Source organism: Myotis brandtii, unplaced genomic scaffold, assembly GCF_000412655.1.
Source record: "Myotis brandtii unplaced genomic scaffold, ASM41265v1 scaffold1027, whole genome shotgun sequence".
Taxonomy (NCBI): Eukaryota; Metazoa; Chordata; class Mammalia; order Chiroptera; family Vespertilionidae; genus Myotis; species Myotis brandtii.
Window position 1 is genome coordinate 69,084 of NW_005353441.1, and position 27,448 is coordinate 96,531.

The 27,448-nt window shown below is 43.4% G+C and overlaps 1 protein-coding gene across 1 annotated transcript in view; it reads right to left on the reverse strand.

The window, feature by feature from the left end:
* LOC102240864 (ectodysplasin-A) overlaps positions 1 to 27,448 on the reverse strand; it is a 120,560-nt gene that overhangs the window by 2,058 nt on the left and 91,054 nt on the right. The window contains exons 2-6 of the mRNA XM_005856396.2: positions 14,754 to 14,777; positions 5,515 to 5,694; positions 4,117 to 4,151; positions 2,964 to 3,015; positions 239 to 369 (exon numbers count right to left, since the gene is read on the reverse strand). Of these exons, the coding sequence (XP_005856458.1) occupies positions 239 to 369; positions 2,964 to 3,015; positions 4,117 to 4,151; positions 5,515 to 5,694; positions 14,754 to 14,777 (422 nt within the window). The remainder of the gene's footprint in view (positions 1 to 238; positions 370 to 2,963; positions 3,016 to 4,116; positions 4,152 to 5,514; positions 5,695 to 14,753; positions 14,778 to 27,448) is intronic.

Consider the following 27,448-nt stretch of genomic DNA (forward strand, 5'->3'; position numbering starts at 1 on the left):
GAATTGATGCCAGGGTGTGAGAGGGACCTCTTTTCAGTTTTTCAATGATATATGGCTAGGAAAAAATCCAAACATCACCCTCTCTCTTTCCTCTTTTGAACTCCCTCCCAGTATGGTTCCCCTAGCCCCTCATCCACCAAAGCAGGCTGGTCTTGGCTGGCTCCACAGTACCCCTATATGGCCTGCATGGCATCTGCATTCTGGATATAAGAAGAGTTAGGCCTAAGACCGTACTCACTTCTACCTGACTATAGATGAAGTAGGTGCCGTCCACCAGTACCTCCAGCTCCCCACTGCGGGGATGTAGCTTAAACACCTTGGGGTTCATAGTGATGCGAGACCAGTCATTGAGCACTCCACCTGAAAGATCTCAGTATGAGAGAAGGGCAGTCACTCAGTACATGTCAGAATAATCTGGGCAATAGAAACAAGAATTATCAAGTTGTACACAACCTCCACCCCATCCCTATGCAACCCAAGCAGCCCAGGAGGCCAAGCTTTAAGAAGAGCATTTGTAAGCTCAGGCCCCTGGGGTCTGCCTGTCTGTCTTCCTCTCTTTCCCTGACCCCTCCATCCAGAAGGGCCTTTAACCAACACTTTGTAGTTGGAATTGTAGTTGGGGAGTAAGAAGAGAGTGGGCACACTGACCAATTTTCTTTGTTGTTCTGGGGCCTGCACAGGCAAAATTCAGACACTGAGTGGCAGGCTAGGTCTTATTATGCCATTTGATTTCACCAGCCATAATTCCTCAATCTCTTTCCTGTCATAGGTTCATGGATTTTCTCCTCCATAAGATTCCTCCACACCCACTCCTTTCTGAAAAGCCTCCCTGGGCCCCCAGGAAACCACTTAGCCCTAGAATTGTTGACCTGGAGAACCTTAGGGATCAGGGGTGAGTCAGACTTCATGGTAGCCAGAGAGTGTAACTACCAGTAATAAGGCCCATGGGGGAGAAGGGTATTTATGAGAGGGAGGGGAAGACTGCCAGGCAGCATTAGAACCAGCCAAGGGGATGGCAAGGGTGTCTGGGAGCTGAGGCACCCCTGGCAAAGCTTCTGTCTCTCAGCCCCACCCCCTTCGGGGTGGAGGGGCCACCATACTGCCTTGGCCTTGGCCCAACACAGAACCAGCATGTGAGGGTAGAGGAAGAGCTTCCTTTTCCATCCTGCCGGGGGGGGGGGTGTGCCTTCCCACGACAAGAGAAGGGAGTCCAAGCCTATGGGGCATTTCCCCCTCAAAACCATCTGTTCTCGACCCAAGATATTATGTTTTGAACATCCATCCTTGGCTAGTCTCAGGATGCCTGCCTCTTTGAGGCATGAGGAAACTGGCCTTGAGGTGATGATGGGATAGGAGTTAGGAGGAGATTCCTTGGTTCAACCCCTTCAAATCCACTCTGCATGATGTCCTCCTACCCCCAGCCCCTCTGGTGCAAGTGAAGATTAGCAGAGACTGCTACTGGAGACTGACCTAGAGGGCTTGGGACTAGTCTTGTGATGTGCTAATGGGAGCAAAATCAGTAGTTTCTGGCACAGAATAAACACAGAGGCACCTGGTCCCAGCAGGACTGCTTGGGTTCTGATGCCATTCTGCTCCTACTTACATTTCTGAGGCACGCATCCAGATGGCAATCCCAGATGTAGCTAAGTCCAGTCATTAAGAAAGCTGAGCCCAGCCAGGTCAGAACTGACTGACCTCTTCAAAGCTGTTCTCATGTAGTAGGTTCCTTAACATTCATTTACTGTGTCCATACTCACAGCCCAGCCCTTCCCTTCCCCTCCAAGCTCTGTACGCATCTGGCATCTTGGCTGGCTTGCTGCTTCCCAAGGTTCCTGGGGGTTCATGCATTTTAGGCTCTGTGCATCCTGGGGACTGGGCATTATTTCAAAGCACTTTTCTTTATTGACTGTCTTTTTGGGGAAGAAAATGAACCTAATCATTCAGTGGTGTGTACACACACATCACTGAAGTAGCACAGTGCAGTGGAAAGAGTCAGCTAGATGTGGTTTTAAATCCAAGCTCCTACACTTAACGGAAGGGTGAGTTAATTAACCTCTCTGAGCTTCAGTTTCTGGCTCTGTAAGAAGGAGCTAATACCTACCTTATGGGGTTGTTGTGAAGATTAAATAAAATAAAAGACAAAGAAAGCATGTTGAAAACTGTGAAGTACCATACAAATATAAGGCGTTATGATTTATTATGGTATTGTCCAATCTCTCTGGGACTCTGTTTCCCCATCTCTTAAAAGCAGGAATTACATTAAATTGGTGTTTATTAACCTCATTACACCTGTTCTCCCTTTTTATAGACACTAGCATGGCATACTTCCTAGAGAATCTAACATGCCCCCCACCTCCCTGTTCAGACCTACCAGACAATAATTTGCAGTTATGTAGTTTTTCCCTTCTCTGATTTGTATTGTGAGACTGTTGATCAAACTACACATATCCTCATGGTGACTCTGACAGCACCTCCATCTCCCAACAATTCCATTCCATCTAAATCAGCGGTTCTCAACCTGTGGGTCGCGACCCCTTTGGCGGTCGAATGACCCTTTCACAGGGGTCGTCTAAGACCATCCTGCATATCAGATATTTATATTACGATTCATAACAGTAGCAACATTACAGTTATGAAGTAGCAACGAAAATAATTTTATGATTGGGTCACAACATGAGGAACTGTATTTAAAGGGCCAGAAGGTTGAGAACCACTGAGAAGTCTCAAGTCCCTTTCAGCTTCCTCAACAGTGTTTCTAATTGCAATTTGGGTGTTGCAGCTGGTCTTGGTGCAAGCAATTACCCAGGACAGTCAGCAGAGGGCAAAATGGAGTAGAGAATGGCTCCCTAGTGCCCAGGGTATCTCAGGGGTCTGGGAGGAACTAGGTTGGGTGATTATTTGGAAGCGGGGAGTAAAGAGGAGGAGCAGCTCCTCTTATCTACAGAGCTGACTCTGACTCTTACCATTCTTGACTTGAATTGCTGACCCTTGGCCCTGCAGATGCACCACAGCTGGCTGGGAGGATGAGAAGGATAGAGAGAAGAGTCACTGTGAGAAATGATTGCTTACTCAGCCACCAGTTTCCACCTCTGACTTCTAGTCTTCTTTCTGATTCCAATTCTGATCCTTCTCCCCTGTCTTGGGATGCTAGTGACCACAGTGTGACAAGAGGATAATATGATTTTGTAGTTTGGCCACTTCCTAGCTATGTGACCTCAGCCAAATGTAATGCCTCCGAGCCTTGTTTCTCTTACTGTAAAGTGGGAATTAGAAGAATTTCTGGCTTCTCTCACAGAATGTTTGAAGATCAAATGAAGTGATGGATACAAAATTGCCCTGGAAGCCATCAAGCTCTATGCAGCTATGTAGGTTTAATTGTGGCCAAACAGCTGTAGTGAGGGAGGCTGAGATGAGACAAGGCCAGGCAGCAGAACCTACCAATAGAGACAGATTAGGAAGCTCAAAGACTAGGGAGGAGCCCTTCAGGCCATTAAGGCTGGGGCTGGCCTGGAGCTGGTTGGCTGATTTTCAAGGACATACTCTTCCAGGGGTCCTCAAACTTTTTAAACAGGGGGCCAGTTCACTGTCCCTCAGACCGTTGGAGGGCCGGACTATAGTTTAAAAAAAAACTATGAACAAATTCCTATGCACACAGCGGTGGCAAAAACACCGGCGGGCCGGATAAATGTTTTCGGTGGGCCGCATGTGGCCCGCGGGCTGTAGTTTGAGGACCCCTGCTTCTAAGCTCCTGATCCCAGGTGGTCTGAGCGCTGACATGGTGTCTGGGGTGGCCAGCGGAGTTGGAGGCCAAGGTGAATAGGGCCTGTCTAGTGGCTCATTTTAGCTGACTAACGTGTGTGGATATGGTAACCCTCTGTCTCCTGTGGAATAGGGAAAATGGCCAAGGGAGGACTCAGTTCCCTTAGCTAAAGGCAGACCCTGGGGCAAAGCTTTGTATTCACAGAGATGGGAGTGGCTCTGAGGAAGAAACCTCAGAACCTCCAGGGTATCCTCACAAAATAAAGCCTGAGCAAATTTAATAGGTGGCAAACTCAAAGGTGGCTCTAGTCCTGTGGCCTTCCCTCCTCCCCAGGAAGAGAGCAATGCCCAGCCAACCTGGTTCTCTCGAGTTCCGGCTTTATCTGAAGAACCTGTGAAAGAGGACAGGACAATTAGAAGATTCACTCTTCCTACTTCCCTTTCTCCTCATCCAGGGAGCCAGTGGCAGGGAGCTGTGATCCCTGCAGCCAAGTCTTGCAATGGGAGAGGACACCCCTTTCTTGTGTCACTTGCCCCTGACCTGCATCTTCAGTGGGCCTAGCAAGTCCCACTGAGCACCCACGGAGACAGATGAGAGAGCATTCCTGTCACTGTGTGACCCTGAGGCAAGTCTTTAGCCTTTTGCTTGCTTTCTATTAATTTTCTTCATAGAGTGCATTGCCATTTGTAAGTATCCTGCTTCTTTAATCATCTCTCTTTTCCTCTAGGACATAAACTACATGAGAACAAGGACCACTTATCAATACAACTCTTACACATAGAAAGTGCTCAATTAATATTCATGGAAAGATTAAATGAAAAAAAAAACACCTCCAACTCCATCTCTTGTGGCCACGGTAACACTGATTAGCCCTATTTTAACTATGAATCAAAGAATCTGAGTCCTGCTGCAGAATTTGTGGACCTAGAAAAGTCAGCTGTAAAGAACCCATTTCTTTAAAGCCTCAGGATACAGAAAGGGAGCAGGAGAGGAAAATAACAACTGGCCCAACCCCAGGCAGTCTGATTCCTGTCAAGTCCAATTAGGTAGTTTTGGATCTGCATCTATATCTCTTGGATGCCCTTCTGGGCCCAAAGGGAAAGATGCAAGAGATGAAATGTTATTCGAAAGGGTAATGTGGTTGGGTAAGGATGTAGTTCAAGGAGCACTTGGTTCCTCGACAGGATGGTCTTGGTGCCTGGGTTTGCTTCTCCCTTAGTGATTCCTAAGTTTTCAACTCCTTGACTCTCAGCAACTGCTTGTCTACCTCTAAGAAGGACATCTTAGAATTCATGGGATAAGACTGTTGTAGGACTGGTATCTTGCCCAGTCCTGAACATTCCTCCCCATATCAACATCAGCACAGGAATTAGATGCTGGGAATCAGAGCAGAGCCAATCCATCTCCTACAGGAAGTTCAGTGAACCCTCAGGGCCTCTGTCTCAGGCTCATATGAGTTTACTGGCCCACTACAGGGAGGCCTAGAGTAAGGGAGAACTTGTGATAGAAAGGTTAAGACAGGTCAAGAACAGGTGACTTCTTCTGGACAGGTTGGTATAAACAAGAAGTTAGAGCAGGTCAGATCCTACTGGCTTGTTTAATCTCTAGTTTTACACTGAGCTAGGAGACCTGCATTTTTTATTGCACAGCCATACAACCAGCAGCATTTGAAACTGCTCTCAGGATCACCCACCCCTGCTCTATTAAAGTACTGGTAAAGGAACCTGGGGGAGGGCGGAGAAACAGGAACTCACCAGAAGGCCCTTGGAGGCCAGGAGGTCCTTGAGGACCAGGAGGACCTGGAGGGCCAGGTGGGCCCATAACAGTTGTTCCTGGAATTCCAGGAATCCCTGGAATCCCTGGAGGTCCCTGGGGTCCTGGAGGTCCTGGAGGTCCTGGGGGGCCATTTGGCCCAGGAGGTCCTGCCTTCTTTCCTGAAAAACAAGAGTCAGTGTTCTATTTGTAGTTATTGAATGAGGATGTACTGTTAGTTCAATGGACTTCCAATGACAAATAGTCAGCACTTGAGAATTCCTGCTATTAAAGAAGTGAACACCTTTGTCACACCTCTCTCTCTCTCTCTCTCTCTCTCTCTCTCTCTTCTCTCTCTCTCTCCTTTCATGAATAATCATTTACAGAGTTGGGTTTGAAGATAATAGAAATAAATGGCCCTCAAGAAGCTCAGTCTAGCGAGAAGACAGACACAGTCACAGGAAAGTAGAAGTGCCATATTCTTGGTGGGGACAACATGCTGAAGAGGTCAAGAAGGGCTTCATGAAGGACGTTATATTTCATCTGAGTCCAAAGGATCTGAATTACCAAGTGGCCAGTTTTCAGAATACTGAGAATTGGGCTATTGTCAAAGAGAGTGGCTTTCATGTTTACTTCTCTGTTTGGTGGATTGATGCAGATGGAAGAGAAAGCTAAAAGGACAGCCTGCCCATAGGAGTAACATCAGCTCCAGGAAGGTTTCTGATAGGAGGCAGGATGTACAGGAACTGGGGTCATGGAGGAAGTGCTTGCTGGGAATGAAGAGTGGGAGGGAGAGGGAGAGAGGGAGGGAGGGAGGGGAAGAAGGAGAGGTGGGGAGTAGAAAGAGCTGAGGAGGAGGCATCAGACTTTATTTTCTCAGCTGACCTCTCAGCTGATTTTTTAAAAAATCTTATTTTTAAAGGTTTCTTGGGAAGGAAATTCTGCACACTCCCTTGGTAACATTGTCCCAATGTTCATTACCCCTCACTGTTAAGAAGTTTTTCTGTATATTTTTTTTTCAGTTAAATTCTGTATTTTATTTTTAAGACAATTGAAAGAAAAATATGCATTGATATAGAACAAGGACAGTGAGTTTCTAAGCAAATAATACCCAAGAAGATGGGTGATAGCACACTATTAATATCTTTTTTTTTTTTGCCAGTATAATTATTTTTTTTTCCTGATTTGCATCTCTCGGATGATTAGTGACTTTGAGCATGTTTTCATATGTCTCTTGGCTTTCTGAATGTCCTCTTTTGAAAGGTGTCTATTTAGGTCCTTTGCCCATTTTTTGATTGGATTGTTTATCTTCTTTTTGTTAAGTTGTATGAGTTCCCTATAAATTTTGGAGATTAGGCCCTTATCAGATATGACGTTGGCAAATATGTTTTCCCACGCAGTGGGTTTTCTTGTTGTTTTGTTGATGGTTTCTTTTGCTGTGCAGAAGCTTTTTATTTTGATGTAGTCCCATTTGTTCATTTTCTCTTTAGTTTCAACTGCCCTAGGAGCTGTATCAGTGAAGAAATTGCTTTGGCATATGTCTGAGATTTTGTTGCCTTTGGATTCTTCTAGTATTTTTATGGTTTCCGGTCGTATATTTAAGTCCTTTATCCATTTTGAGTTTATTTTTGTGTATGGTGTAAGTTGGTGGTCTAGTTTCATTTTCTTGCATGTATCTGTCCAATTTTCCCAGCACCATTTATTGAAGAGACTGTCTTGACTCCATTGTATGTTCTTGCCTCCTTTGTCAAATATTAATTGAGCGTATTGGTTGGGGCTGATTTCTGGGCTCTCTATTCTATTCCATTGATCTATATGTCTGTTCTTGTGCCAGTACCAGGCAGTTTTGAGAACAGTGGCTTTGTAATACAGCTTGATATCTGGCATTGAGATCCCACCTACTTTGTTCTTTCTCAGGATTGCTGCAGCTATTCGGGGTCTTTTTTTATTCCAGATGAATTTTTGGAGAGTTCGTTCTAGGTCTGTGAAATATGCCGTTGGTATTTTAATGGGAAGTGCGTTGAATTTATAGATTGCTTTGGGCAGTATGGACATTTTAATGATGTTGATTCTACCAATCCAAGAACATGGTATGTTCTTCCATCTCTTTATGTCTTCCTCTATCTCTTTTTTCAACGTCCTGTAGTTTTCTGAGTAGAGGTCTTTTACCTCTTTAGTTAAGTTTATTCCTAGGTAGCTTAATTTTTTTGGTGCGATGGTAAATGGGATTGTTTTTATAATCTCTCTTTCTGAAAGTTCACTATTGGTGTATAGAAATGCCTCAGATTTCTTGGGGTTAATTTTGTATCCTGCTACATTGCCAAATTCATTTATTAAGTCTAGTAGTTTTTTGATGGAGTCTCTAGGGTTTTGTATGTATAATATCATGTCATCTGCAAATAAGGACAGTTTTACTTCCTCTTTTCCAATTTGGATGCCTTTTATTTCTTCTTCTTGTCTAATTGCAATGGCTAATACTTCCAGTACTATGTCGAACAGGAGTGGTGAGAGTGGGCATCCCTGTCTTGTTCCTGTTTTTAGGGGAAATGGTGTTAGTTTTTGTCCATTGAGTATGATGTTGGCTGTGGGTTTGTCATATATGGCTTTTATTATGTTGAGGTATGATCCTTCTATTCCCACCTTGCTGAGAGTTTTTATCAAAAATGGGTGTTGAATTTTGTCAAATGCTTTTTCTGCATCAATTGATATGACTATGTGGTTTTTTTCCTTCAATTTGTTTATGTGATGTATCACGTTGATTGATTTGCGGATATTGTACCATCCTTGCATCCCTGGGATAAATCCTACTTGGTCATGGTGTATGATCTTTCTGATGTACTGCTGGATCCGATTTGCTAAGATTTTGTTGAGGATTTTGGCATCTATGTTCATGAGGGATATTGGCCTGTAATTCTCTTTCATTGTGTTGTCTTTACCTGGTTTTGGTATTAGGGTGATGCTGGCTTCATAGAATGAGCTTGGAAGTGTTCCTTCCTCTTGGATTTTTTGTAGTAGTCTGAGGAGGATAGGTTTTAGTTCTTCCTTGAATGTTTGGTAAAACTCCCCTGTGAAGCCGTCTGGTCCTGGGCTTTTGTTTGCTGGAAGCTTTCTGATGACTGCTTCAATTTCTTCCATAGTTATTGGCCTGTTGAGATTTTTAGATTCTTCCTGATTAAGTTTTGGAATGTTGTATTTTTCTAGAAATATGTCCATTTCCTCCAGGTTGTCTAGTTTGTTGGAGTAGAGTTGTTCATAGTATTTTTTAACAATCATTTGTATTTCTGTGGGGTCTGTTGTTATTTCGCCTCTATCATTTCTGATTTGGTTTATTTGGGTCCTCTCTCTTTGCTTTTTGGTGAGCCTGGCTAGAGGTTTGTCGATCTTGTTTATCCTTTCAAAGAACCAGCTCTTGGTTTCATTGATTTTCTGTATTGTTTTTTTGGTCTCTATGTCATTTATTTCTGCTCTAATCTTTATTATCTCCTTCCTTCTGCTCACTCTGGGCTTTTCTTGTTGCTCTCTTTCTAATTCTTTGAGCTGTAGATTTAGATGATTTACTACCATTTTTTCTTGTTTGTTGAGGTAGGCCTGTAGAGCTATAAACTTCCCTCTCAGGACTGCTTTCATTGTGTCCCAAAGGTTTTGGATTGTTGTGTTTTCATTGTCATTAGTTTCCAGGATGTTTTTAATTTCTTCTTTGATCTCATTGGTAACCCAATCAATATTTAATAACATGCTATTCAGCTTCCAAGTGTTTGAGTATTTTGGGTTGTTTTTATTGTAGTTTATTTCTAATATTATGCCCTTGTGGTCTGAGAAGATGCTTGGTATGATTTCAATCTTCTTGAATTTGGGGAGACTTTGTTTGTGACCCAATATGTGGTCTATTTTTGAAGATGTCCCATGAGCACTTGAGAAGAACGTATATTTTGTTGCTTTGGGGTGAAGTGTTCTGAAGATGTCAATTAAGTCCATCTGATCTAGTGAGTCATTTAGGATTGCTGTTTCTTTGCTGATTTTTTGTCTAGCAGATTTATCCAGTGATGTCAGTGGTGTATTAAAGTCCCCTACTATGATTGTATTGTTGTCGATCTCTCCCCTGATGTCTTCCAGGAGTTTTCTTATGTATGTGGGTGCTCCTGCATTGGGTGCATATATGTTTATCAGGGTTATATCCTCTTGTTGTATTGATCCCTTTAGTATTATGAAGTGGCCTTCCTTATCTCTTGTTATGGCCTTCACTTTGAGGTCTATTTTGTCGGATATAAGTATTGCTACCCCAGCTTTTTTTTCATTTCCATTTGCCTGAAAGATATTTTTCCATCCCTTCACTTTCAGTCTGTGTGAGTCCCTTTTAATGAGGTGGGTCTCTTGTAGACAGCAAATGTATGGGTCATGTTTTTTTATCCATTCAGCCACTCGATGTCTTTTGATTGGACCATTTAGTCCATTTACGTTTAAAGTTATTATTGAAAGGTACTTGTTTGTAGCCATTTCTTTTTTTGTGTGGCTGTTTTCTTTCTGGGCTTTTTATTTCTTCTTTTTACACCAGTCCCTTTAGCATTTCTTGCATTGCTGGCTTGGTGGTGATGAACTCCCTTAGCCTTTTTTTGTCTGTGAAGCTTCTTATTTCCCCTTCAATTTTGAATGATAGCCTTGCTGGATAGAGTATTCTTGGATTCAGTCCTTTGTTTTGCATCACTTTGTAAATTTCTGTCCATTCTTTTCTGGCCTGATGTGTTTCTGTTGAGAAATCGTTTGATAATCTGATGGGGGATCCTTTGTAGGTAACTCTCTGTTTCTCTCTTGCAGCCTTTAAGATTCTCTCTTTGTCTTGTACATTTGCCATCGTTATTATGACGTGTCTTGGTGTGGGTCTTTTGGGGTTCATCTTGCCTGGGACTCTCTGTACTTGTGTAACTTTTTTCTTCCCCATATCTGGGAAGTTTTCTGTCATTATTTCTTCAAATAGATTTTCTAATCCTTGCTGCTCTTCTTGTCCTTCTTGCAGCCCTATTATGCGTATGTTACTTCGAGTTTTTCTGTATATTTAACTGAAATCCCTTCTGCAACAGTTTAAGGTCTTTGTGTAGATAGAAAAGAATAGTTACCATCATACATATAATAACCCTTGTATTCTCAAAGACATTGTCACCTATCAACCTCCATTTTATAGGCTAAATAATCCAGCTTCCCAGTCTTTCCTCAGAGGCCTTATTCTCCTATTCTTGAATGTATTATTAATCAAGCCCACCAACTCCTCCCCTTTTTGTCCTCACTATCTTTTCAGAACAGTCTTGATCCTCCTATTCCAAGTTCCAGTCCCCCTGACAATACCAACAGTACGTAGTTATGTTCAGTGAGGGCTAACTGCAGTCTTGAAGTCAAACCTGCAGCTCATCCTGCTTGGTTCCTCTGCTCTGTGCAGCCCAATTCAAGCACTGTAGGTGGTCACAGGTGGCTGTCTCCTTCCTCCCTTCCCCACTTTCTCACAGTTTGGTGGAAGTCCCAGGAATGGAAGCCTTTTATCAGACCCACCACAATGTCTTCACCAGTGGTACTTTCTTAGTTTTAAATACAACCTTCTCAAGTCTCAAATACCTCCTTACTGCTCCCCAATTCCCTGCTCTGCAGCCTCGTAAGCAGAAAAATCTTGTCTGATTTATCATGTCCTCCTTTAAGAACAATGCTACATGTTCAAGAAACCCAATCCCCATGGCAACATGCTCAAAAGGCCAGTTGTCCATGTCTAAGCACACCTGCATTTGGGATGAAACAATGGCGTCATTGTGGGGCCCTTTGTCCAAGAGGAAAGGAAGGTCCTGAGAGCCTCTCTCGCAGGAAAGCCCCTGTTACCATAAAGACCTAGAGGTAGGAGCTTCAGCATTTTCACTGTACTTAGCAGCAAAAGATTGGATCTTCCCAGTTTCTAGATCTAACCAATTTCAAGATGCTGAACAGGAAAGCCATCTTCCTTCAGATTTGGGTAGCTTCCAAGTAAGTCTCATTCAGTGCCCAAGTTTCAATCCCAGCTAGTGTAGTGGAAATAACATGAGATCTGTAGTCAGGAGATAAAGCCATAAGCTCCAAAATCTGCCATGGACACATTTTGGGCAAATCCCTTCCTCTCCTGGAACCTTAGTTTCTCCATCAGTGACTTCTCTAAGTTTCCTCCCAAGACTGAGGTTCCTTAAGGAGCACTGACTTCCCACTGGCAGTCAGGAAACTTCCCTAGCCTGGTTGTAAGGGTTGCTTCTCCCTCACTGTTCTCTGGGCTGCGTGGACACAGAGGACGGTGCACATTAGGCTGTGCTATGTTCCAGAATTTGCAGGCCTCACAGTAATTTTTCAAGCTAGAGGGTGTTCTGTGGGTAGTACAACTTTAGTGTCAATACTGTGAGTCTCTTGTGATTGATAATGTAATTTTGGAAGAATTACAGTCAGAAACTCCTCCAGTCAAAGAGAAAAATGGTTGCAGTGTAAACAGAGAATGTTCACTTATGAAAATGTTAGAAGGCATTTAGGGAAAACCTCTTGCTGTGATCTAGTTCTGCAGCTGGTCCCCTTTGCTCCTCAGCACCCAGTTTTAGGCAAGTGTGCTTCTTGTGCTTGCATACTCGCAGAAAGCAGGCCCAGAGAGGACCATGACCACTCGGACCAAGAAGATGGCTTTAGAGCAGTGGTTCTCAACCTTCCCAATGCCGCGACCCTTTAATATAGTTCCTCATGTTGTGGTGACCCCCAATTTCATTGTTACAAATTGAACATAATTAAAGCATAGTCATTAATCACAAAAACAATATGTAATTATATATGTGTTTTCCGATGGTCTTAGGCGACCCCTGTGAAAGGGTTGTTCGTCCCCCGAAGGGGTCGCGACCCACAGGTTGAGAACCGCTGCTTTAGAGGATTGAATTTGTTCTCCGGATTTCCTTATTTTAACAGAGCACTTCATGATACAAAAGCCCAGAGACTTTTATACTTAGAAAGTTACCCTTTGTAGTCTTAGATGAAAGTATACATTCTTTTCAAATATAACCTTACAAAAGGGTATTTTGCTAACCTATTAGCAAAGTCCAAGTTGTTGAAAGAACATAAAAGTGAGTGAAAATGTGTGTGTGTGTTGTGTGTGTGTGTGTGTGTGTGTGTGTGAGAGAGAGAGAGAGAGAGAGAGAGAGAGAGAGAGAGAGAAAGAAATTCCACTGAAGAATGAAAATTAAATAACTCAATTTAACTTAACTCTTCAGGCATGTGCCTATTCACTGTGTCCATAGAAATCTGTATTAAATGGCTTCTAAATCACTTTCAGCCAAAGTAGATGTTTAAGTCCTCTATGCATCTCCTCCCAGTAATGGCCCATACACAGGTAGCAGTGTGAGGCAGTGACCCAAGTCCTTGGCAGAGGCATTGAAATCTGAATGTAATTCCAGAGCTTCTGGCCTAGACAGCTGTCTTCTATTGCCATTTCCAGGGCTCACCCATCGGATAACACTGAGACTGGGAGCTGCTTTCTGGGAAATCACTAGCCTACTTGCTGCTCCCCAAACATGCCATGTTCTTTCAAGTTTCTGAGAGATCTGAGTATGCTATTTCCTTTGATGGAATATCATTCCCCCTCTTTTTTCCCCCTCATGCTTCAAGTCCAGGTCAAATACTGTTTTCTCTGAGTTTGGTCCCTCACTCTCCCAATGAGAACTACTTGCTCCTTCTTTGTGCTCCCACAGCATGCTGTTCATGCTCCGATGACATCATTTTTTAGACTAGACAGTAATTATTTGTGTGTACTTCCATGGTTCCAACTGCACTGGGAGATTTTTGAGGGAAGGAACCATTTTCTTCATCTCTGTATCTCTACTCCTGACACACATAAGATGCTTATTCACTGTCTAGTGAACAAGGAAGTAGAAAAAAAATACTAGTAGCTGTGATTAGAAAGTGCTCTCAAGTCTACTTATTAAAAAGGCAAGTCATCCCCAGGCTTGTGTTAGGAGCACAGGGTGTCCTTCTTCAAGCCAGGTGAGCATTCTGGGTTTGTTATAATGTCTGTCTTAAAGGAATATGACAAGTATTAAAAACTAAATGTTTGAAAGTCAAATTTACTTTCTTAAAAGACAAATAATCTTGGTGGATGCCCAGGCTCCGCAGAAAAAGGTTTTCTCACTAGCTCCAGCTCTCTGACTGTTTTCCAGCTTTGTTCAGCTCAGGTCCACAGGAGGCCAGGCTTCCTTACAGCAGGGACATAGGTTTTCCATGTGGCCACTGCACCTCAACCACCAGAGCACCCTCGCACTCAGAGAAATGGCAGCTGAAGTCAGTCTTTGTGGCTAGTCTGGGGATGATAATGTACTCTATAAAGCTCCAGAAATCTTAACAGACAGAATCATTTCACTTAAAACATTTTAATGAAAAGTGATTAATTTCACTCTATTTTCCTCCTAGGTCAGAACACATAAACAAATAGATATTTAGAACTGGTTTTGCAATAGGTTCTTTAGTCCTAAGGAGTGAACCATATTACCTGATCCTGTACAATATTTTGGAACCTGTTCTGTCATTGGGTTCTCCTTAAGTAAGCAAGCACTTGGGCTAGTCCCATGGCAAGCACACCACAGACTTACTGACCCAACAATGGCACAATGGATCTGCTCAACTAGAGCTTCTTTGAAAAGACCAAAAGATCAGGGTATTACTCCAGCTTAATTTTTCCATTACAGAGAAAATGATATTGAAACCCCAAAGCTAGAAATACCTTCCCTGACTATCTGAAATATACAACAGGGATAACTTTGAGGCCAAGAAATAGGGTACTGACATCCCTCAGGAGGTAATATATATACCTACTCCCTACAGGCTGTCTCAGGATTTCATTCATATCTGATCACCAACTTGATAAAGGAGGGGGAGAAATGAAAAGAAGAAGGGCAGGGGAAAGGAGCAAGTAAGAATAAAGGAAAGAGAAACTGAATCATATGAAAGAAGGAGCAAGAAAGAAAAGCAAAATCAACATTCATATGTTGCCAGAGAAGCAATTCTATCTTTTGTGGATCATCACTGAGAAACAATATCTATTTTTGTTGTTGTTGTTGTTGTTCATTGGAAGCTACAACACTCAAGAAGATCCCATGTGATTGAATAAAATAATAGACAACCAGACTATAAAAATCCCACTCCCCGGATTCTTTTTCTTCTAATTTTAGAAAAGACATGACATGGCAGCAATTTAATAAAATCAGGAACTTACCCTTTTTCTTGTTTTTAACTGGACCTGTTACAAAAAGAAAATGGAAAATTAAATCACTGGAAATTAACAGAAAATGTTTATTCTCCAAGACAGTCATAGGAGGGACCCCAAGACACTGCAAATGTGAGGAAACCCCATGCCAAGGTCAGGTAATTGACAAGGATCTCCCAACTGTCAATCTTCCCCAGTCTGTTTGTGATTGTTTTGCTACTGTTGTAACAAGAAAGGTACAAGGGAGCTTCTTTCCTAGGGAGAAAAAAATTGTTCAGGCTGCCTTTGGAGTGAGGGAATGGCTGCTTCTCCATAGAGCTGAAATGCCCAGAAACGCAGAACTCCATAACCTTAGGACGGCATTCCAATAATTCTGCAAGTCCTGAGACTGAAAGTCATGCATTTAGGTTAGGAGCTGATATGAAGTGCTGAATCTGGAAGGAAAAAAGGGTCATTTTCATGGAAGGAGCAGAGCAATGGTAGTTAACATTTTAGTCACTTCCTTATCATAATTTAGTTAGTAATTAAAACAGTGCGACCACAGTACATGTGGGGGCCACATGAACTCTTACTGTAATTTACCATAAGTTAACAGACAATTTAAGGAAGTGTCAACAGTTTTATTGAAAATGAAATCACAAGCATTTTTTTGGAAATTACTTCCAAAGAAAATAATTCTAATAATTGAGGGCACTCAAAAAACCCCCGTCTTTCTCATAGTGTTAGGTGACAATCACTACTCAGACATACACAGTATAGGTGCCTCCCAGACATGTTTTTCCCTCCTGGGGATGCAATTATCTTCACTCCTTAGATGTATTTGATGTTCTTTTCCTTCTTTCATTTTTTATTTTTTGTTTTCTTTAGATACAGTTATTTAAAATCTGTTCAAAACTTCCATGAGGACACTATTGGACAACATTAAACCATGGAGCTTACAAAAAGAACACCAAGCATTTGTATATCTACTACTATATATATAAAACCCTAAGATGCAAATAGACCGAATGGTGGAACAACTGAACTACTGAACAACTGAACAACTAGTCGCTATGATGTGTACTGACCACCAGGGGTTGCGCGTGGAACATGGCAGGAGTCGGCAGCAGGCGCCAGAGCATGGAACATGGTAGGCATCAGCCGCAGCGGGATGGTGGAGCAACTGAGTAGGGGCACCAGACCAAGGCGGGGCACTGGTCGCTATCACCGGGGCGAGCCTCTGGTGGTTACTGAAAATTCTTTGCTCCCATGCACTGCGGTCCAGCCGGGCACTCGCACCTGCTGCCAGTGCTGCCACTCACACCCAGGCTGGTGTGAGGATCACTCAGCGCCATCAATGGGTACAAGCGGCAGCTGCTGGCCCCAATCACCCCTCAGGGCTTCTCCACCTCCCCCTGAGGGGCGATCGGGGCCGGCAGTCACCACTCACACCCGCTGCTGGCGACAGCTCCGCTCGCACCTGCTACCAGCACCAAAGCTGCTGCTTGCATCCGCTGCAGGCACTGGCCCCAATCTCTCTGTGCCTTCAGTGGGTGTGAACTGGGCTGGCGCCATCAGTGCATGGGAGCAGCAGCAGCAGCGGGAGCCAGGCTGCCGGCAGACAGGGGACCGGGGGTTGTGGCAGGAGGGGCCGGACCGGGGCACGGAGGATGGGCTGAGACCTAACCCTGTGCCCACCGCAGTCTTGCGGCCCACAGTTCCTTTCAAGGTGCACGAATTTGTGCACTGGGCCTATAGTTGTTTTATAAAACACTAGTGACCCGGTGCACAGATTCATGCATATTGAAAGGAAATTAATTAGATGGTGGCCAGTGGGGCAGGACTGGGTGAGACAGGCTGGACACACGCTCTGGAGCCAACATTTTGCAGTTCCTTCCTGGCTGGCCGCACCTGGGATGGCTCTGTGGCTCAAAGGGCATCTGTGGACTGAGTGGGGTCACTCTGGCAGGTGGGGTTCCTCGGCCTGGTTTGTGGGGACTGGGCCGAAACCAGCTTTCCGACATCCCCTGAGGGGTCCTGGAGTGTGAGAGGGCACTCTGCAACGTTGCTGTCGTACAGGGTGTGGAACACAAACACAAGTGTGCAGTAAACCAGATTCAGGACCGATAGTGCCCCAGTAACAACATAACCCACAGCTGAAGGTGGAATTGCATGGCCCCACAAGGAGTCAGGCTCCCTCCTCTCTGGTTTCAGGGTGCATCACCTGAGAACTGCTGCTGCCAAGTCACTGCAGCTTGGCAGCTCCTGTGTTGAGTGTCTGCCCCCTGGTGGTCAGTGCACATCATAGCGATCTGTCGGACAGTTGGACACTTAGCATATTAGCCTTTTATATATATAGATATTTACAAAACATATTTCCATATATCATCTCATTTTATCCAGCAACAAGCCTGGAATGATCTTTACCTCTAAGAGCAAGCTCTATCAGAGGCTGTATTTGAGCAGGCTAGATCAGAAGTCACTAAAGTATCTAACCTGGAGGGCTGCCAAGTGTGGCCATCAGAGCTTGCACAGGTCCCTTGGAAACCAATGTCTGTGTAGACTTCCCTGTCAAACCAATTTCATGTGTAATGGTAGGTATTACTATGTGCAAGGGGTGTTTTAGGTTGAGTTTAGTTACCAGCTACACTTAAGGTAATAAATATTCATAATTATATTCTCACTTTTTAAAAAAAATATATATTTTATTGATTTTTTTACAGAGAGGAAGGGAGAGGGATAGAGACTTAGAAACATAGATGAGAGAGAAACATCCATCAGCTGCCTCCTGCACACTCCCTACTGGGGATGTGCCCGCAACCAAGGTACATGCCCTTGACAGGAATCGAACCTGGGACCATTCAGTCCGCAGGCCGACGCTCTATCCACTGAGCCAAACCGGTTAGGGCTTTATTCTCATTTTTCTCCTTTTCTCATCTTCCAGTCCTTTGTATTCTTTCTCTGCTGCCCATCCTTTATGCTTTTAACAGTATTGAGAATTCCTGAGAATGTGCATGGAGATTCTGATGAGAAAGATGCTATTGACCAAGAGACAGCAATCAAACCTGAGAAAGGCCACCTCCTTGAACAAGAACGCTATTTGGGAAGGATTTACACAGAAAGGCGCAGCCTAATCAGCCATCTACGAGCCAGCCAGTCAGCCACCTCAACCTGGGAAAGCACTGGGATGACAGCCATTGTAGCCATATTGCCCCCAGAGACAAGGTGTGGCTATAGTGGCAAGTTGCTGACCATTTCAGCTGGTTAAAGGTTTAGTTAGCACTGTTACATCAGACTTCAAAGCAGTCTTTGAGGAAATCAGATCATCAAGCACCCAGTCCTTAACCAGGCATACCCATGGTAGGTAGCCCAGTAAGTAATGAAACACAACTCAATCCTTAAAGAACTTACAGTTGGATAGGAATATACTAAAGAGAAGACTTAAGGATAGTGGAAGAAAAAAACCCACTTATTACACATATATAATTGCATGCATACATAGATACATAAAAAGGGGAGCAAGAAGGGAAAATAGTTTATTACACTATCCACAAAAGCCACTATTAACATTTTTATGCACATCTCAAAACTTTCTATGCATATAAATATGTATTTTTTTAAAAAAATGGGATAAAAATGTTGTTTGATAAACTTTTTTTCTATGTCAATAGCTACATTTCTACATCATTTTAATATGGGTACACCAGTATTATATAGGTAACTATTTATATATTTCTAGTTGTTTTATGATTGAATTTTTAAAATTTAAATCTTTAATTAATGTGGTATAAATTTTGATATACGAGGGATTCCAAGATGGTGGCCGACAGGACGGCAGTGAGGAAGAGAGTGTGAGTGAGTGAGGGAATGAAAGGGCAGTGTGTGGATGTGGTGTGTGTGTGTGTGTGTGTGTGTAGTGAGGGGAAGCTAGATCTCGCAGGACCTTCGGGGGCTAGCGGAATAGACTCGCGTAGCTGGGCAGCCTCTGCTATGGCTGTAATCTTTCCTGGAGCACCAACTCTGCTGAAGAGGCTGCACCATCTTGAAGGGGAGAGCTGCTGTGACTGGGAGCCCAGCCTCACTTCCACCCAGGGTGCTCTCAGACACCACACCAGATACTACAGCCACTCCGGCCAGGGACCTGCTGCTTCAGCTGCCGACCCACAGACACTGGGACTCCAGCCTCCCTGGCCACAGGCTCCTGTGAATTCCAGAGGGCGTTCCCCTCCCACAACCCAAACGCTTTAGCCCCGGGCATCACGACCATGCATGCGAACAGCTGAGTCCTACGCAGCAGCCCTGGGCTTTGCAATTGCAAACAGCCGAGCACTACCCAGCACCCCCCGGCACCACAACCACTCCAGCAGCCATGTGAGCAGCCGCCACCCGTGACTGCTGGAGGAGCCATCACCGCCCGCAACCACACAGGAGCAGCTGTACTGCAACTCCCCCAGGAGCAGCCACCACCTGCGACTGCATGAGGAACAGCTGCCCCGAGACCATGTGAGGAGCAGCCACCCAGCGGCCACATGAGGAGAAGCAGCCCTGCTGCTGCATGAGGAGCAGCCACCACCTGTGACTGCCCGAGGAGCAGCTGCCCCACGAGAAGCTGCAGCCTGTGACTGACCGAGGAGCAGCCACCATCTGCAACAGCATGAGGAGCAGCAGCTGCCTGTGACCACACTGGGAGCAGCTGCCCTACGACCACGCAAGGAGCGGCTGCCCCACGAGCACCCGCTGCTCCGCTACCACACAAGGAGCGGCTGTCCCATGACTGCCCAAGGAGCAGCTGCTGCTCACGACCTTGTGACCCACCAACAAGCCCACCACTGCAGCCACAGGCCCCATGCAACTTGACACCTAGATCCTTTGGTGAGAACAAAAATGGGGAGACAGACAAACAACTCCCAAAGGAAAGAAAAGGAGGAACCACCAGAAAAAGAACTAAATGAAATGGAGGTATGTAATATGTCAGAAAAAGAATTAAGAATAAGGGTCATATAGTTCATAAACTGGATGGATGAGAAAAATCAACAACCTATGTAAGAATCAGGAGGAAAGAAAGAGTGATATAGCTACAATAAAAAACAATACGGAAGCTTTCAACAGTAGACTAGGAGAAGTGGAGGACTGAATTAGTGAATTAGAAGACAGGGAAGCAAAACACACCCAAACTGAACTGCAATTGGAGAAAAAATTCAAAAGACAGGAGAGCCTGAAGGAGCTTAGGGACAACATGAAATGAAGCAACATACATATAATAGGGCTTCCAGAATGACAAGAAGAGGAGCAAGGGTTAGAAAACCTATTTGAAGAAATAAGGTCAGAAAATTTCACTGATATGGGGAAGAAAAAACTCACACAAGCACAGAGAATCCCAAACAAGATGAACCCCAAAAGACCCACACCAAGATACATCCTAATTACAATGGCAAATGTTAATGACAAAGAGAGAATCTTAAAGGCTTCAAGAGTGAAACAGAAAGTTAACTACAAGGGGCCTAGCTGGTTTGGCTCAGTGGATAGAGTGTCAGCCTGGGGACTGAAGGGTCTCAGGTTCAATTCCAGTCAAGGGCACATGCGCGGGTTGTGGACTTGGTCCCCAGTGTGGGGCATGCAGGAGGCAGCTGATCAATGATTCTCTCTCACCATTGATGTTTCTATCTTTCTCTCTCTCCCCCTTCCTCTCTGAAATCAATAAAAATATATTAAAAAATAAAAAGAAAAAAGAAAATTACCTACAAGGGATCTCCCATTAGATTATCAAATTATTTCTCAACAGAAACACATCAGGCCAGAAAGGAATGGGAGAAAGTATACAAAGAGATGCAAAGGAAGGGACTGAATCCAAGAATACTATACCGAGAAAGGCTATCATTCAACATTGAAGGGGAAAGCAGGAGCTTCACGGACAAAAAAAGGCAAAGGATGTTTATCACTACCAAGCCAGCAATGAAAGTAATGCTAAAGGGACTGGTGTGAAAAGAAGAAGAAAAAAAGGAAAGAAGGAACACAGGCACAAAAAATAAAAATGGCTACAAAAAAGTACCTATCAATAATAATTTTAAATGTCAATGGCCTAAATGCTCCAATCAAAAGACATCGAGTGGCTGAATGGATAAGAAAGCATGACCCATATATATGCTGTTGACAAGAGACCCACCTCAGAATGATAGACTCACACAGACTGAAAGTGAAGGGATGGAAAAATATCTTTCAGGCAAATGAAAATGAAAAAAAAAGCTGGGGTATCAATACTTATATCTGACAAGTTAGATCTCAGAGTGAAGGCCATAACAAGACATAAGGAAGGCCACTCCGTAATACTAAAGGGATCGATAAAACAAGAGGATATAACCCTGGTAAACAAATATGCACCAAATGCAGGAGCACCCAAATACATAAAAAAAGAAAAAAAACTTCTGGAAAATATCAAGGGAGAGTTCAACAGCAATACAATCATAGTAGGGGACTTTAATACCCCACTGACATCACTGGATAAATCCTCTAGATAATAAAACATCAAAGAAATAGCAATCCTAAATGACTCACTAGATTAGATGGAATTGACATCTGAACATTTCACCCCAAGGCTACAGAATATACATTCTTCTCAAGTGCACATGGGACATTTTCAAAGATATACCACATATTGGGTCACAGGAAAAGTCTCTCAAAATTCAAGAAGATTGAAATCATATCAAGCATCTTCTCAAACCACAATGGCATAATATTAGAAATAAACTACAATAAAAACAATCCAAAAATTCAAACACTTGGAAGCTGAATAACCTGCTATTAAACAATGATTGGGTTACCAAAGAGATCAAACAAAAAATGAAAAACATCCTGGAAATGAATGACAATGAATCACAACAATCCAAAACCTATGGGACACAGTGAAAGCAGTCCTGAGAGGGTAGTTCATAGCATTACAGGCCTACCTCAAAAAACAAGAAAAAATAATCTAATTCTACAACTTAAAGAATTAGAAAGAGAGAAACAAGAAAAGTTCAGAGTAAGTAGAAGGAAGGAGATAATAAAGATCAGAGCAGAAATAAATGAAATAGAGACAAAAATACAAACAGACAAACAAACAAACAAAAAACAATTCAAATAGTCAATGAAACCAAGAGCTGGTTCTTTGAAAGGATAAACAAGATTGATGAACCTCTAGCCAGGCTCACCGAGAAGCAAAGAGAGAGGACCCAAATAAACAAAATCAGAAATGAAAGAGGTGAAATAACAATGGACCCCACAGAAATACAAATGATTGTAAAAAATACTATCAACAACTCTACTCCAACAAACTAAACAACCTAGAGGAAATGGACATATTCATACAAAAATATGACCTTCCAAAACTTAATCAAGAAGAATAAAATAATTTCAACAGGCTGATAACTAAGGTGGAAATTAAAGCAGTCATCAAAAAGCTTCCAATAAGAGATCCAAGATGATGGCTGACAGGTTGGCAGTGAACAAGATAGTGTGAGTGAGTGAGAGAGTGAAAGGAGAGTGAGTGTATGTGCGGGGAGTGTGTGTACATGTGAGTGAGGGACAGTTATATTCTACAGGACTGTCAAGGACTGGCGGACCAGGCTCCCCTGGCCAGGCAGCCTCTACTACCACTGCAATCTATCCCAGGGCTGCTGGCTCTGCCACAGAGACTGTGCCATCTTGAAGGGGAGAGTGGCTGTGATCGGAAGCCCAGCCTTACCTTCACCTGGGGAGACCTTAGATACCACCCGGGACACTACAGCCACAACACCCAGGGACCAGCTGCCTCGGCTATGAACCCACAAACACTGAGACTCCAGCCTGTCCAGCCACGGGCACCTAAAAAGTTTGTCCAGGGGGAGAGAAGGTGGTGGCCAAATACACCGATGGGTCCTGCACCTTCTCACAGAGCAGATAGAAGAAACAGCTGAATTGAATAACATCCACCCAGAATTGGCAAATTAAACACAGCTGGTGAGGCAATCCATGGGTGGAAAGGTCAGAGATCGCCTGGAGTGAGGTGGAATTGGGGATCTGGGCTGGAGGGAGAAACGCACGAGCCGGGACTAGAGTCTCAGAGGGAGACTGCATTCCACCAAATCCGCGGCACTTGGGATCAGTGTAACACTCAAATGTGAAAGGGGGTCCACAGAGCTGCTGCCAGAAGGGGACTCTAGATTTAAGCCCACAGCCATGGGAGACTGTGCCCAGAAAGGCAGCCTGAAGTTCTATACCAGCCATGCAATGCCGGGGGGAGAAAGATGTGAGGCGGTGTGGTTGCTCTGTCCTTATAACTTACTTGCTTTTACTTGCTAAACCCAGTGCATAGGCTCTTTCAATTAAAAACACTCACCAAGACTGCAGAGGAAGGTGGATTTTGTGGAAACTGGGGAGCAGAATAGGGAGAGACAAGCAGGAAGCCAGCTCGGGGACAGTCCATCACTCCAATCCTAAAAATACATTTTTCTCCTGAAGACCAGGCTCCTCCTAACAGCATAGCTGCACCCAGTCTTGAGCGTGGCAGGGAAAGGAAGATTCTAAATACCCCCAGAGAGCCCTGGGGACTGGGTTGAGGGGCCATTTGGGCCCGGAAACTAATACAGAAACGCCGCCACCTAGGGCCATGTCAGAAATAGACACTTGTGTAAATGCGACTGAAAGCAGGCAGAAAAACAAAGTGCGCAGATTGAATCTGCCTACCTGAAACCAAGCTTGTGTTGTATCACACAGAGGAGTGGTGGGTCACTGGGAACTTCAACACTGTGCTGACTACCTGACAGGAAACTGAGACGTAAGGGTGGCCACGCCCCCGGTGACCCAAGCTCCCAGCCTGTCCTCTTTTCTTTTTCTTTTTTTCAGCAGGTATCTGGGATTTATTTATAGTCTTAAATCTGCCCCCATGGGACATTGAAGCTCTGCTGAAGTGAATGAACTTCACTACTTCACTTTTTTGTTATCTTTTACTTAAGAAACTAAATAAATATTTCACTTCATTTTATTATTTTTATTATTATATTTTTATTTATGTTTCTCTTCTCTTGTTCCTGCTTTTGTTTTTCTCTATCCTTTCTTTTTCCTCCCTGTTAAAAATTGATCTTCTTTATCTGCTTTATTGATGCATTACTATTAAAGTAGTCTCTGTTGACATACTCATATATTGAATTTTCTCTACCCTACTCCAATTCCATGCACACTTTTTTATCTTTCTTCACTAGCCAAAATTTCTTTCTTTCTCTCTTTCTTGTTGTTGTTTCTTTGATTGTTTGTTAGTCTGTTGTTTTTATTTTTATTTTTTATTTTATGCTTTTGTTTTTCCTCTCCTTGCTTGTTCTCTTCTTCTAGTAATAGCTTAATTAATTTCAATCACCAAATCAGGCCTATCTGCTCTCCATTCTCCTTTTCCAAAAATAGATGAATACATAGATAGATAGATTAAAGAAAGGGAAAATTATATATATATATATCCTATCTAATAAAGAGGAAATATGCTAATTGACCCCCACGACATCACAAAGATGGGAATCACAAAGGAGGGAATATGCTAACTGACTGCCCTGCCCTCAAGATGGCAGCACCCACAGCTACAAGATGGCCAGCAGGGGAGGGCAGTTGTGGGCAATCAGGCCAGCAGAGGAGTGCAGTTGTGGGGGGACCAGACCTGCAGTGGAGGGCAGTTGGGGGCGACCAAGCTGGCAGGGGAAGGCAGTTAGGGGTGACCAGGCTGGCAGGGGAGGGCAGTTGGTGGGGACTGGGCCGGCAGGAGAGGGCAGTTGGGGGCGACCGGGCCAGCAGGGGAGGGCAGTTGGGGGTGACCGGGTTGGCAGGGGAGCAATTAGGCATTGATCAGGCTGGCAGGGGAGTGGTTAGTGGGCGATCAGGCTGGCAGGCAGAGGCAGTTAGGGGCGATCAGGCAGACAGGCAGAGGCAATTAGGGGCTATCAGGCAGGCAGGCTGAGGTGGTTAGGGGCGATCAGGCAGGCAGGCAGGTGAGCAGTTAGGAGGCAGCAGTCCCAGATTGTGAGAGGGATCAGGCCTAAACCAACAGTCAGACATCTCCCAAGGGGTCCCGGATTGAAGAGGGTGCAGGCTGGGCTGAGGGACCCCCCTAGTCCTCTATATATTTCTAATGAAATGTGGGTTCAAAGAGTGACCAAAGTTAGATGATACTAACCAAGGTGATTCCTGAGGCTAATGAGCTTTGCATAATGCATGTGGATAGGTGGCTGTGGTAGAAGTGCCATTATCAACTGACTATTTGATCCACCAATAATAACAAAAAAAAAGCATCAGTCTAAATGAGTCCATAATTAATGGTACCAATGTCTTCTGGAATACCGGATTTTATTGTAAAATGAATTTCACAATAGTGTGGTCTGCACATTAAGACACAATTGCATTCAAGATACAAAAGCTGATTCACTGTGTGATGTTGGACAAATTACTGCCTTTCTATTTGTAGGATTTCCTTTCTATTTCAAAAGGAAGATTATAGTCTCTGCCTTATGCAACTCATACTGTTGTTTGGAAGATCAAATGAAGCTCACAGTAAATATGCTTTGAAAAGTGCAAGACACTAAAAAGATAAATTGCTAAAAATAAAAAATCCTGAAGAAAGCCTCATGCTTGTTTTCTCATGATGCCTGTTCCCTTCTCGTGCTGTGATGTGCACTCCACAAAGCCGCAGTCTCTTTGAGTTTGTCTAGTATTTTATGTAGAATTGGTCAGCATAGACTCCCGTTTGAGTAGAGTACGATTTTCAGCATGCACCCCAAGGCCATTAGCTTCCAATATAGCTTCAAGTAAGCACTTAGCACAGAGGAACCGAGACGGAACTGAAAATTGAATTCTCTGTTTCCCCAAACCCTTATTAAGCATCTGCAATGTGTCCAACATCGTGCTGGTAATGGGAACACAGAGAACAAAGACGGTTCCTACCTTTCAGGGCTTTCCATCTAGTTGAAGCGAAAAGCAAATGAACATATAACATCCAACTTTCAATATGATTATTTAAAAATGGATAAGTGAGAAATGTTTATTGTAGTTTCTTTTCTCTCTTACCTTTTTTCCTTTTCTCAATATAATGTTTGCGCTCTTTTCTCTCCTCTAATTCTGTTTTCTCTAGTGGTCACCTTTTTTGGGGGGGTTATTGGTATCATGAATACATTCATGTTTTGTGCCCTCCCTGTTATGTCTTGTCGAATTGTATTTTATGCCTTTAAGTCAATGCCATAGGGAGAGAGCCACATAACCCGACACCCTCAGAGGAGCGAACATAGAGAGACAAGAAACAGCCCCCATGCAAAAGAAAAGGAGGAATCACTGGAAAAAAGTAAACAAAACAGAGGCAGGCAATTTGCCAGAGAAAGAATTCAGAGTAATGGTCATAAGGACACTGAAAAGGATGGAAGACAAATTCAACAATATGTATAAGAACCAAGAGGATATGAAGAAGAACCAAGAAGAAATGAAGAATGATATAGCTTCAATAAAGAACACAATAGAAAGAATCAACAGTAGATTAGAAGAAGCTGAGGACAGCACCAGTGAGATAGAAGACAAGGTAGGAAAAAATACCCAAGCAGAGCAGCAACTGGAAAAAAAACCTTAAAAAACAGGAGGAAAGCATAAGGGAGCTTTGGGACAACATGAAAAGAAACAATATCTGCATAATAGAGGTGCCAGAAGGAGAGGAAACTGAGCAAGGAATAGAAAACCTGTTTGAAAAAAATAATGAAAGACAACTTCCCTGATACTGGGAAGAAAAACCTCACACAAGTCCATGAACCTCACAGAGTCCCAAACAAGATGAACCCAAAAAGATTGACACCAAGACATATTATAATTAAATTGGCAAACACCAATGACAAAGTAAAAATATTAAAGGCGGGGGGCGGGGAGATGAAGGAGAAATAAAGTTTTTGAACTGAAAAAAAAAAAAAGAATATTAAAGGCTGACAGAGAGAGAAAGAAAGTGACCTATAAGGGATCTCCCATCAGACTATCAATTGATTTCTCAATGGAAACACATCAGGCCAGAAAGGAATGGAATGAAATATACAAAGTCATGCAAAGCAAGGGTCTAAATCCAAGAATACTATAACCAGCAAGGCTATCATTCAAAATTGAAGGTGAAATCAGGAGCTTCACAGACAAAACAGGACTAAGGGAGTTTATTACCACCAAACTAGCAATGCAAGAAATGCATAAGGAACTGCTGTAAAAAGAAGAAATAAGAAGGGAAGAAGGAACACAGGCATAAAGACTAAAAATGGCAACAAACAAGTACCTATCAATAATAACTTTAAATGTAAATGGATTAAATGCCCCAATCAAAAGACATAGTGTAGCAGAGTGGATAAGAAAAAATGACCCATATATCTGCTGTCTACAGGAAACCCACCTCAGAAAAAAGAATTCACACAGACTGGTGGTGAAGGGATGGAAAAGGGTTTTTCAGGGGAATGTTAATGAAAAAAAAGCTGAGGTAGCAATATTTATATCTGAAAAATTAGACCTCAAAGTGAAGGCCATAACAAAAGATAAGGAAGACCACTTCATAATACTAAAGGGAACAATTCAACAAGAAAATATAACTCTGGTAAACACCGATGCACCCAATACAGGAGCACCCAAATACATAAAAAAAAAAACTTCTTGAGGATATCAAGGGAGAGATTGACAGCAATACAGTCATAGTAGGGGACTTTAATACCCCATTATCACCA